At 32.3% G+C, this 13437-nt stretch overlaps 1 protein-coding gene across 1 annotated transcript in view; it reads right to left on the reverse strand.

The window, feature by feature from the left end:
* LOC131039800 (alpha-humulene synthase) overlaps positions 1–6980 on the reverse strand; it is a 33122-nt gene extending 26142 nt beyond the window's left edge. The window contains 9 exon segments of the mRNA XM_059208956.1: positions 3283–3567; positions 3658–3909; positions 4397–4754; positions 5222–5311; positions 5393–5481; positions 5604–5841; positions 6063–6177; positions 6618–6804; positions 6889–6980. Of these exon segments, the coding sequence (XP_059064939.1) occupies positions 3283–3567; positions 3658–3909; positions 4397–4754; positions 5222–5311; positions 5393–5481; positions 5604–5841; positions 6063–6177; positions 6618–6804; positions 6889–6954 (1680 nt within the window). The 5' untranslated portion in view covers positions 6955–6980.
* Positions 6981–13437: the final 6457 nt, after the last annotated feature.

Genomic DNA, 13437 nt, shown 5'->3' on the forward strand with positions numbered 1-13437 from the left:
GTGTTTTGTGTTTATTATTTCATCTTCCATTGTTTCTTAGTTGACTGAAGCTAATTGATATGTGTTTGTGATTAAAGAAATTTTATGTATTTTCTCAAGACTATTCATCCCCTTGCCCCTCAATCTTTTGGTGTGTTCAACAATGGCTACCAGAGAAAATTTTCTTTAGGAAAAGGCTTAACCACTTGAGGAAGGTCCAAGATGGAACAAGATTATGGTCAAAATGTACCAAAGTTTTATCATTCATATTTTCCATTTGGAAGGAGAAAATAGAATCTTATTTGGATTCTATGCCATTGGGATAATAGGAAGCTATTAAGGATGGTTGTACTCCTTCGACTTGTGTTCCTTCAAATCCAAATGTGACCAAGTTGTGTGAAGACAATGGGAAAGTAAGAAATGAACTTATCAATAGTTTGAGTGATTCTATTCTCTTGAAAGACATGTTCCTCAAGACTACAAAGAAAGTTGGGAAGAATCTAGGCAACATTTATGAGGGAGATTAGAAGATTAAGGAAGTCAAGATATAGAATATGAAATATAAATTTTAGACTCTAGGATGTTTAAAGATGATAACATTGATAGTTACCTCCATTCACTAAATGATATAGTAAATGGAGTCAATGGTGTTGGTGAAAAGATGGAAGAAAATGAGGTTGTGAGAAAAGTAATTGTTGGAAACATAGTTGTCATTGCACCAAGAGATCAACATATAAATTCTCGATACAACTATAAGACTTAATGAATCCACATGAGACGATTAAGACATTTCACAAACCTGAGTGTTGTGTTGCACAAGACAAGGAGAACAAGGGAACACACCTTGAAACAATCCCTCTCATTGCAAGCGTGGGGTTTGAACCTATGACCCAAGCTTTGATACCACTTATTGGAAACACAGTTGTTGTTGCACCAAAAGTTCAACTTGTTAATTCCTAATAAAACCAAAATAATTAATGAATCGATGGGAGGCAATTAAGCCATGTTGCAAACCTAAGTGTTGCACTTCATTGTACAAGGAAACCAAGGGTGCACACCTTGTAATAATAATGAGAACTTTGCCTATATTCTATAGATCTAAGTTGTATTTTTATTAAGGAAAGTTATCGTATGGATACATATGCCATGACTCATCTCTATGGATCTATCTCTACCTTTGAGACATCACAATATAAAGTGGAAGTCCAGAGAGAGATGCCAAGAAAGAGACTTAAAAATTTTGAAAAGGAAAAATAATGAAGGTAAATAATGGATGAAAGGTATGTTGGGATGGAGAAGTTGAATATCTAAAGAATGGTAAATAAAATACAAAAATTTTGTATAATGACATATTAGATGTAGGGAAGCTCTAGGACTTTGACATTGAGTATAGCAACTAAAAAACTTAACATAAAACACACCAATTTTAAAATTAAAAATTTTAGCCTACAACATGTAATGGGAACATGGGAGATGAAAATGTACAACATTTATGCTTTCCAGGGGGGTCAAAATAAGAGACATCTTATATTATTTGTTAGCATTGGGTAAGAAGATCCAAAATAAACATTGGACCCAGAGCTCATGTAAATTTTGCAATATAATATTGAATGCCAATAATATCTAGTTGGGAACATGTTTCACAAGATGATATAAAAAGAATAGTTATATTTAGGAGTAAACCTAATAAGGGATCAAAAGAAGACAAATAAAAATAATTTACATTAGGATCAAATAAGGAGAATAACTAAACAAAGACACACACAAAACACTCAGAAAATAAGAGAAAGCATGAAATTAATACTTGGCCAATCCAAAATCTAGTATTGAATTCTAACTATGCCACTTATTATATATTGCATTTCTTCTTTAGAGAGACATCATGAAAAAGATTAGTGTAAAATATCCCTATTCTATATATTTGTCTATCTAAGATTTCTTAGGTGTATTTCATTTTATGTGTATAGTTTCTTGGAGTTGAATTCTTATATTCTAAATAGGTATCCTTATTTGTAAGTTTTGGGATTGTGTCATTTTATGACTTGATAGGCTACAAACATAGTTTTACATGCATTCTTAGCACAAATCACTATAACATCCACCATGGTAATATGTACTCAATTAACCTGGTTGGCTTGATAGATTTAGATTGAAGTGAAGATAAACAAAAAAAAATCTATTGGGAGTTATATTTTTCAACTTCGATCAATCCTCATCATATTAAGTAGAAAAAAATAAACTATATCATTGACTTCATGTGAAGTAGAATAAAGAGTAGAAAAGGAGTTAGTTTGTGTTCGAAATATTTTTCTTATTCTTGGTCTTGTGTAATGTTTTTCTTGCAAATTGTATTGAGACATTTCAATTTCAATAAAAAGTTACAAATAATATCATTTTTCATGATAAAATAAAGGCATATTGAGATTAATATTCATAAAATTTGGGATGTTTTTAAAGAAAAAATTGTTAATTTACAATTTTATCCTACTTAAGAATAAATAGCTATTAAATATACCACTACTATGATAAAATATATATTTTTAAATTGTGAAAAATTCTTAATATAATAGAGGTGAACATTAAAAGTTGATATTTGTATGATATTTTATTCCTTGCACATCATGCATATTTACCTAGGCAATCTTCAAAAATGATGTAATGAAAAAATAATTTCTAAAATATTATAATCTAAATACTAAATTATCTATAAATTAATATCAGTATTCTTTATTACCTAACATTTTACATATTATTTCCCTTATATTTTTATGGGGGTGTTCTAAACCATATAGATGCATTAAGTATGCATCAATTCAAATGTGAAATGTCAATAATGAAATCATATGCAACTTATGAGGAACTCTACCAATGTAGATATCTATAGATAAAATATAATTAATGAGTGACATGCATTAAAAATGGTGCATCCTAAATTAATCCTATCCTCAAAAAATAGAAAGTAGTGTATAAATAATTAACCTAGTAATATTTTCAATTATGTTTATACAAAAATATAACCTTAGATGGATTTATATTAAATCTAATGCCAATTCTTTAACACTTTCATAAGATATAGAATCTAACATGTAATTAAAAGCAGTAATTTATGATAATATAGATTAACACATTGATAAAGTGTAGAAGCAATAGAATTATTATCAAAAAGTAAAAGTATATTTTATAAAGTTTAGTATCTTTTTGTAGGAATGTAGATTTAATGACCATTATTTATGACAATATGACTATAGTAAACTTTTACTTTGGTCTTCATATGATAGAAGCACTATCATTCTATATTTTAACTATATCAAAAAGAACTTTGAATACTCGTTGGTGGACTCCCTTTTCATGATATGAAAACCCATCACCAAATATATAAAAGCTTTGAACTCCTCTACCAAGATTGAAGTATAATCTATCCCATTCAAGAAGAACTTTGTTGGGATTCAGAAATTCCCATCTTAATTTTGTAAGCAATTCATCAAAATGGTTGTTCATATGCATTAATGCATCTTCTTCTAAATATTCAGGATGATCCTTCATATAGAAAGAAATTGTTGAGGCTATTTGTCCATGGAGCTTGTCATCCTTCAAAAGAATAAAAATATGTTAATATTATAAGAATGATAATTTTTTTATCTATACACAATCATCAAATAGAAATAGAAGGAAATAAACCTGGAAATCATGAATATCATCAACTATGCATCCAATCAACCATATAATCTCATATAATCTTGATTTATTGAGAAATATTTTCTCAATAGCATCATCTTCCAAATTAGGAAATGCTAAAAGGATTGGATGCAATGATAATAGTCCACTTGCTCCAGTTGTTGCAGAAATATTTATGTACTCATTGTAGGTTGGAATATATTGACTTTCTTTCCATTTTGCTTGTTTCAAACTAGCTTCTGCATAATCTGCCCACTAAAACACAATATTCTAAAATTCTTAAAATCCGTTCCATGAATTAATTTTATGATCAATATGCTTATTAAGATCTTTCAAAATTGTTGTAATAAATTTATTGAAAAAATTATGCATGCAAAAAATTATAATAATCTATTAATTATTTTTCCTTAAATAATATCGTAAAAGATAAGTAGTTGTAACTTAATTCTAATTTATATAATTTGCAATAATTATTGGAAGGAATTTAAGAATATTTACATAATTCTTAAAAAACTTAAATTAAATTTAAATGTCTTCCATTTATTTTTTATAATATTATAAATGTTCTTTTAGAAAAAAAAAAGTTAAGAGCACAATCTAAATGTATGTAAAATATTCAATGATTAATTTTTCTTGTATATAATTATTTTATAATTTTAATGTTAATTTAAATAAACTAAAAAATATATAACTTTTTTCTTATATAGTTTCAATTAGAATTATTTAAGGAAAGAATACATACTGTTTTTCTAATGAATTGCATCATGTCATGTCCTTGGGTTTGTGTTGCCTCACTTGTCAATTCTTGTAATGTTTTAAAAACAAATTCCACAATTTTTTTGAAATTGTTTGGAACTTTTTGTACAATAGAAATATCCCAACCTTGAACAATAGCCTTACTAACAAGCTCAACTTGGTCAAGGGTCAAGTAATCATCAAAAAGATCATCTAGTAAAGAAACAAGAGTTGCTGCTTTGGCCAAAGCTATTCTGCTACTACCAAACTCTGCATTATCTATAGCACTAACTGCCAACAAGTAATATTCAATTGAGCGCTCTCTAACTACAATCAATTTTGAAACCCCAGAATTCTGCTACCAATTGCAATGATAAAAAGATCAAATTAATTTTCACTTGAAATTCTAATTGAATTTGAATAAAAATGAGAACAAGTGATATCCTCCCAATTGAACAAAGTAGGATGATTAATAACACCTTCTATGATTAGAAAGCCAAATTTTAAGAATACTAATTAAATGATTGTACATATATTAGCCACTTGTTTAAGTGCACTATTTCTATGCTTTTAATAATTAGGTGTACTTGTTTAATTCAATAGATTAAAAAGAGTAATTCTTTAAGAATATGATCTTATAAAACATGAATTAAATAATTTAATATTAAAAAAATATCAGCGTAATAAGTGACATAAAAAATATTCTCTAAAATGAGATGTGCATATTCTTATGATATAAACATTTAAATTAGAAAAATTGGAGATATGATTCCTATTAAATCATAGGAAAAATAAAGTTAAAATTGTTCAATTTTTTCCACCTAATAATTACCTGGAGAGTTTTTTCATCTCCATCTTGTATATAGATTGCAATATATTGAAATCTAATTTGACCAATTCTAAAATGATTTTGTCCTTCAACCTAAAAAATTAAAATATATTAAAATGAATCTATGAATTAAAAAAAAATTAAAAACTTATAATAACATCCTACAACTCTTACCTGTTATCCAATTCATATATTTCTATATAACTTCGTGCCTCCCACCGAGGGAAAGTAGAAGCCCATTCATATAGGAGAGAATACTCAGCCTATAAAATTTAAAATTAATCAAAAAAAAATCAATGTTAAATTTGATACTTATATTTGTGTTTGAGTAACCTGCACCTTAGATTTAATATCTATTATTTAGAAAAAATCCAAAATCCATTACCTCTTTCAAACAACTTTTCTGGTTTATATCTTCAGATTTTTCTAATAATTGTTTGAGATAAGCAGAGCTGAACACTTTAGCATCTTTCATAACTGTCTCTCCAAGAAATGCTAAACTTGAAGCTCTTAAGAGGTTGATCATACTTCTCATCATGTGTTCATCTCTGATATCAATCTGATCATTATTTCTTCCATGGGAAATGAACTGCCCATTTTTGTTCTTGAAGTTCTTCAACACATCTTTTCAATATATAACATGTTAATAAATAATTAGTTCTTGATAAACAAGAAGAAGACTCAGTAATTGAGAATGTAAATGTGGTAATGTGGGTCTGAAACTTTAATTATAAGGAAATTGCAAATGATTTGAAATCGTCTAAAAGACAGACAAATTAAGATGCGGCTACTAAATCTTCTCCCCTAATAAAACAAAAGAAAAATATAAATAATTATTTGAATAGCTGGAGAGACGTGATAACGATAGAGTCGAAGTACTCTGAGTCCTAAAGCAGTGGCATTCAAATCCTTTCTAGTGCTTTTACAGCCTAATCCTATCCCCACACTTCCATCCCAAGCAGTGGCAAAGCCTAATCCTATCCCCACACTTCCATCCCAAGCAGTGGCATTCAAATCCTTTCTAGTGCTTTTACAGCCTAATCCTATCCCCACACTTCCATCCCAACAGCTGCATCCATTTTAACACACTTTCTAATTTTAACAATCGAAATCTTAAACATATAATTTTAAAGACCAGTAAACAAAATCAAGAGCTGCTTTTATTTCAGCCTGAAAATATCGATCTTTTCAGAGGCATTGCAGTGCATCAACAGTTTCAAGACGCTGGATTAGATCGCTATCAAATCCAGTCTGCATTTCTTTTCACAAGATTTTTACTTGTTTAACCAGTGTTACCAGTATTAAGATATAAATTATGACATTGAGTTTTATGTTATAAGCTCCATCACAGCTTATATATTTTGTTAGCAGTCCAAATGCTAAAAGAGAAAGTTAACAAACCCGTAAACATAATCAAGAGCCTCTTTTATCTCAGCCAGAAAATATCGATCTATCCCGAGGCATTGCAATGCATCAACCATCTCAAGCCGCTCGATCAGATCGCCATCAAATCCAATCTGCAATTCTTTTAACAAGATTTTGACTCCATTCACCAGTGTTTCCACACTTTCGCGGTATTCTGATCCCTGAAAAATGCACAATCAGCATGTTAAAAAACATACCAGAAAAATCTATAAAGAAATAGTAATAATATTTAACAAGTCATTTACCTCGTATGGTGTTTCCAAAGACTGCACAAAATCATTATTCCACTTATTGTGAAATCTTTCTGGCATATAAGAAGAAGAGTGTTCTATCTTTAAACTGGCCATTAATGAGAACAGAAGCTTAATACTTGGCCATGAGCTTAGATTGCTATTTATAGTGCAGAGTGGGAAAGAGTACGTGAAATTTGTATGGCTGACAATGATTTAGGTATTAGTGGGGAGGACCACATGAATGATTTTGTCTTTGAAAGTCCCTCATCCCTTATCTTCTCCTGTCTGCTCCCCACGCAAATTATTCCATGACCACGACAAAGGCTTGAATTGTTTCCACCAATTATTAAGTCTCTAGGAAATAATTTGTTTTACTGTGTAGACACATGCGTCTGACAACTCAGCTGTTTTTGTTTTTTTAGCATAAAAATCTCTGCTCACTGTTGTATTTCATTTGAGTAATCTAAAAGAAAGAATAAAATATTAATAAACATATTTTTTTTTTAAATCTAAGTGTTTGAGATTCCATTGTCTTGATTTCTAGTTAGACTCTTGATTTCTAGGTAGATAGTTGGTGCTTTGTATTCCTATTTTTAAGTTGTCCTATTTATCCTTTTTGAAAAGTTGATGCAGTTGATGCTTTTTATCTTTTTGTTATTTCATTTTTGCAGTTGTCTTTTCTTGAACTGCTATTTCATAATGTAATTCAACTTTTAGGGAATAATTTTTTACTTGTAGACATATGCGTCTCACAAGCCAGCTGTTTTTGATTTTTTAGCATCAAAATAATCTAAAAGAAATAATAAAATATTAATAAACATAGATTTTTTGAAAATCTGGCTTTTAGTTGGACTCTTGTCTTGACTTCTAGTTAGACTCTTGATTTCTAGGTAGATGGTGCTTTGTATTTCTATTTTTAAGTTGTTCTTTTTATCCTTTCTGAATAGTTGGTGTTTTGTATCTTTTTTTTATTTCCTTTTTCCAGTTGTCTTTTCTTGAACTGCTATTTCATAATGCAATTGAGCTTTTAGGGAATAATTGAGTTGTTTTTTCTTTTTTAGCGTCAAAATCTCTGGTGTATTCCACTTGATTAACCTAAAAGAAAGAATAACAAATTGATAAAAATAGATTTTTTAAAAATCTAGTTGTTTCAGACCACATTGTCTTTTCTTGAACTGCTATTTCATCATGTAATTCAGCTTCTAGGGAATAATTATTTACTTTGTAGCAGGCCTAGAATTTGATGGTCTATATGACCGTTTTTGCACTTTTAGACAGTATATGACAACTAATAAAATTTGTAGACCCTATGTATTGACATGCTACTTTTTCCAAAAACCGTATACATGACATTTAAAATTATTAATAAACTATCAAATATCATAATAGCTAATATATAGTATATATTGTTATAATTTATAATATTGATATAAATATCCATGGAATGGATCATAACCCTCTAAGATAAGACCAAAAAGTAGAAGGCAGGTGATTGAAAGCTCACACTGGATGAGCCATTGAAACACAAGGATGTCTCAAGTGTGTGAAACTAGAGATGTGCATCTGATCAGCTAGACTTGGCAAGTTGAGCTACCAGGACAGAGAAGAAAGACTAAAGAAGTGATTGGTTTATCACTTTGAAAAACTAGTTGAGATGACATCCAAGTTGATGAAGAAGAAGGAAAGGTTGAGAAGCTGTGCAACTAGAATGCAGATGCAGACAAATGGAGACTATTGAAGATTGATGACATGGTGTCATCAAGGTGGTTACCAGTACACGAACAAAGTGTAGAAGTGAAAGGATCCTATCTGATGAAGATGAGCATGCTATGGATTGACAAGGTTGGTGAATGGGTTAAGTAGTTCCTCTCATAGAATAGAAAAGTGCAGGCTTGAAGGTTGACTGGTTAGGGTATAACCGGCAAGGTTAGTGAATCGGTAGATGAACACTGGTTGTGTGTCGTGGTCAGTGACATAGTCTAAACTAACACAGTGACAGAGTTGAGGTGCATGTCGACAGAGATGCCACATGGAGTCTAGGTGTCAAATAAATGGACCATGCATTGTCGGTGAGGTAGTTGGAGTTTGGTCGACATTAATATCGATGGCATAAATCACAGGTCAAGAGCAGAAGGATGTGGCTCGAGCCAGATCAGAGGATAGAGATTTGATCCATTGGCATCATGATCGATGGAGTGTGTCTAGGTGCTGATTGGGGTAGGTGAATCTAACTACGTGATGACTTCATCATGGTTGACAAGTACAAACCGACAAACATGCCATGTTTGCTAAATATGCCAAATGTGTTTTGGACGAAACAGGATTGGTGGAGTTGAGTGATCCATTGCAGATGGTCAATCTTTGGGACAAGATCTGATTGGATTTTGTATGCCTCGTGGTCAATGAGGAAACCCTATACATGTGAAATTTGAATGTCGGTCATGGTGAGAAAACTCACATATAAATATGTTGACTAAAGATCTAAGATGATTGATGCTGCTAGATGATTAGGTGTTGGATATTGGAGAGTAGAGTGTGAAAGTGCAGTAGAGAGCCAACCAGTCAGAGAGTTCATCGAAGATCATAATGACTGAGTGTTGGAAGGTGTAACTAGTAAGAGTGTTTAGAAAGGCTTAACCAGTAAGGTGTGAACCAATAGAGATAAGAGTGGACAAAACTGGTAGAGGTAGAGTAGAGGAAGAGACAGAGAAGGTGAGCTGAGAACCGGTGAAGAGATATGTGTGAGAGTTACAAAGCTCTTTTGTAACAAGGTTATTACCATTTCTTTGATATATGTTATTGTAATCATTGAGTTGGACCTTGGTGTAGGGGTTGGTGCTCCTTGAGTTGGTTCCCTAAACATTGTAACCATGTCTACTATGAGGCTGGATTGGAGAAGTAGACTCTGACAACATTTCTCACCAAGTTTTTTCCCATGTTGGGTTTTCCTCATACAACTGGTGTTATGTGATGTTCCTTTTGTGTGTGCTTGTATTTGAGTCTTCTCCCTATCTCACTGATATATCCATGTTGTGTTTGAACTGCTAACTGGTACACACCTTTTAGGAATTAAAAGGGTTAAGTTTGGAAACCACTGATTCACCTCCCCTCTTAGTGGCATCTTCTATTCTAAAATTGGTATCAAAGCCTAGGTTCCCAATTCGATAAGCTTTCTCTACCTTGGGTAGAATCTGGAGTTAGAATATAATGGTCTGTTTTGGGTAAACCCCTACTCCGGTGTTTGATTGTTCAAACATGTTATATAGAGTTGTAGAATGGAAGTCTACCTATCCTCTCTAAGGTATGATGTATGGATATCTATTATTAATGATCTCTCTACACTAGTCAATCCTCCCACTTGTCCTTATGCAGAAAAAAGATATGAATGCAACATTGAAGCCATGAATCCTATACTCAGTAGACTTTTTGGTGATATTTCTTCACAGGTGGACATATGCAAATTGGCAAAAAGCTTGTGGGATTGGTTGGAGAATCTATATGGAAATGAACCTAGCACTATAGAATCGATTTGTGAGAGAAAGAAAAGAAATGGGATACATGAGTCTGTAGATGAAGATAGATCAGTCGGTTGTTGCAACAATGATGAATTAGATAGCCATCTCTTCATGGCTCAAGAGACAGAAAGTGAGATGCACACATCTCAAAGTGATCATGCAAATCAATCCTACTAGCAAGATGTGTCTGGCAGTGATGGTGAAGATAAAGAAGATGATGAATCTCAAGTTGATCTTGGAGGAGAGTTGGTAAGTGCCTTAGATGAGCTGAAAAATGTTAGGAAGGAATTTAAGAATTAAAAAAATTTAGTTCATGAAGAATGCAGCCAGTTGAGAACATGTCTTGAAGAGTCGGATAAGAATATCTGCATGTTGACAACTCAACTAGAAGAAGCAAAGGAATCATTGATGAATTAAAATTAGTCTTTGATGCCAAGGTGAGTAGATGTGAGGAGTTGGAACTTGAAGTGGAGACAAAGGATAAATAATGCCAGAGGCTAAAAGGAGAAATGGAGAATCTTTGAAAAGACCTTTAGAAGTGCCAAGATGAGCTCAAGGTGAGGATTCAGTTTAGTGGGAGCACTGAAGCCTTGGACAAAATTTTGAACAAACAAAAGCACTCTAAGGATATCGAAGGATTAGGTTTTAGTGTTGGTGAATGCTCCACAAGAAAGGTTGTCTCAAACAATGAAATCTAGTCTGTCTCCTCAAGTGGAAATGACAAAGGACATACCTTCACTATTAGAAATTCCCCTAGGAAGAAGGTTGACCTAACTACAACCGGTGAAGAAATGAGGATGAAGACCGGTGTTGCAAGAAGGAATAATGTAGATCCAAAAGGAAAAAGGAAGCTAAATGAAGGTAGCTTCATCACAAATAAGAACAGAAGAAGGCAGTCTGGAAGACCTCATGCGAGTGGAAGACAAAGAGATGTTGATGTTCCCAAGAACAATCCTTGGAGAAGTAGAAATGGAGAAACCAAGCCAGTAAGATCACCTCATTCTTGGAGAAATAAATTTGTAAGTTACAAGACCCCTTTCTCTATTTACTATTTTTCATGCAAACAATTATGGCCATAGGGCAGATGAATGTAAAAAGAGGTCTAGGAAAAGATAAAATGTTTTTCCTAGAAATAACAATTTAGTCTATCAAAGATGTAATAGACTTGGCCATAGAAGTCATGAATGTAGGAATAAGAACATTCAGTCATATGGCAACCGGTATAACAACTATGCTCAATATGGAAGTGGTTATAGAGCATATCGGAGTCAAAGACCTGCATGGAACCAAAGGAGAAATCTTCCTGCAGGAGCAAGAAATCTATTGATTCTGGTAGCTAGTTTCAATAGCATGATTAGGAGAAGAAGATCAAACCGGTGTGATGGAAGGTCCTCAAATGAGTTATTTGGAATGAATATAGTTTGCTTCTACAACAATAGTTCTGGTCATGCTGTAAAATTTTGTAGAGAAAGGGCCAATCAATAGAAGAAGGTAAGACATACTCCAAAGACTGCAAATGAGAAAAGGTGTGCATTTAGGTAGGTATGGATGAAGAAGGAAGAAAATAGAACCATGGAGGACTCAGGGGGAGCTACATTTTGATCACATCATTCACCCCCTTAGCTGAAATGGACAAATGGAAGGACAAGATTCCACTAATATAAGGAAGAAGATGAGATGATAGTGTGTGTATTTAGTGATTTGGCTACATACCTACATCTAAGATATCAATTATTGCTGCATGTGTCAGTCGATGGTTCAAATTTCAATTGGAATCAGAGGCACTTGACACAAGAGGACTGAGAATAGAGGAAGGTGATTTGGTGGAGATGTTGATCCGGTATAGTAAATCAGTATGTATATTGACCGGTATGGATATTGATTGGTATTGCAAAGTATGTGAGTCAATGTATTCCGGGATCATTGTAGTAACTTTGGTGGTGTGTACTGAGGAAATTTTGTCTCAGGTTTGGAAAAGAATTGAATGACATGTGTTGACCTGGTAGTAGATCATACATGCATGCATCTTTTTTATTTAACTAGTTGTTAATGAACAAATTTTTGCCTTTCTTCTAATTAAATTGTTTCCAACTCTGTCGCCTTCTTTGAAAGACAAAAGTTCAACTAAACAGTTGGGTAAGTGTGACATACACCACTTCCCTCAAAATTTTTGATAGGTACAGCTCCCTCCATTAGTTAATCAGGGAATAATCTAATTAAATTAAACTAGTATGCTTTTAACCTGAAAGCACATAAGGCTACCTACTTCATTCTTAGATGAGAGGTTTCTAGTTTGCAAATATTTTAGGGAAAATATTCTTCAAAATGCTTCAACATGAAGATCATGAGTGATCAAAAAAAGTTCAAAAACACCGATTCAGCACTTCATAAAAAAAGGTAAGAGAAATAAAATCTCTTTTCAAACATTTATCTTTTATAAAAAAAAACACATAGATAGGAGCCTCAGATTAATATCAACATCTACCATCAAAAAGATAATCATAGTCATTTAATTGGATTAATATTTGCAAAGAAATACCACTCCACGGATTCAAAACTCAAAGATTTTTCCTCTCCAAAATGCATATGATCTTTATATATATATGTATTTCATGCAACAAAGACACAACAATACACGTATAAGTTCTTTCTAATTTCAGATTTGAAAAACTGATGACTTCTTTTCCAAACAAAAATAGAACTTCTAAAAACAAAATCTAAGTAACTTATTCTAACCCCCTCTCTATCTATCTTAATCTAATTTATAGTAACTTTAAAGAATAGAGGAGGTCTCCCTCAAAACCCAACCTCCTCCAAAATGGTTATAAAAACCAATAGAGTATTTTAGGGACATATGTCCTAAAGTCATTTGCAAGATTATGAAAAACACATAAAATACAAAAAATCAGAGCATTATCATCATGCTACGCTTCTTCTCCATCATCATCCTCTCCTCCACTTTTATGGGTATCGTGGGCGGTTGCAAGCTCCTGAATTATAGACTGGCTTGGATTTTTCATGGCATTGATCTTTGCTTTTGCAGCTT

This window comes from Cryptomeria japonica, chromosome 7 (assembly GCF_030272615.1).
Source record: "Cryptomeria japonica chromosome 7, Sugi_1.0, whole genome shotgun sequence".
NCBI classification, from domain to species: Eukaryota; Viridiplantae; Streptophyta; class Pinopsida; order Cupressales; family Cupressaceae; genus Cryptomeria; species Cryptomeria japonica.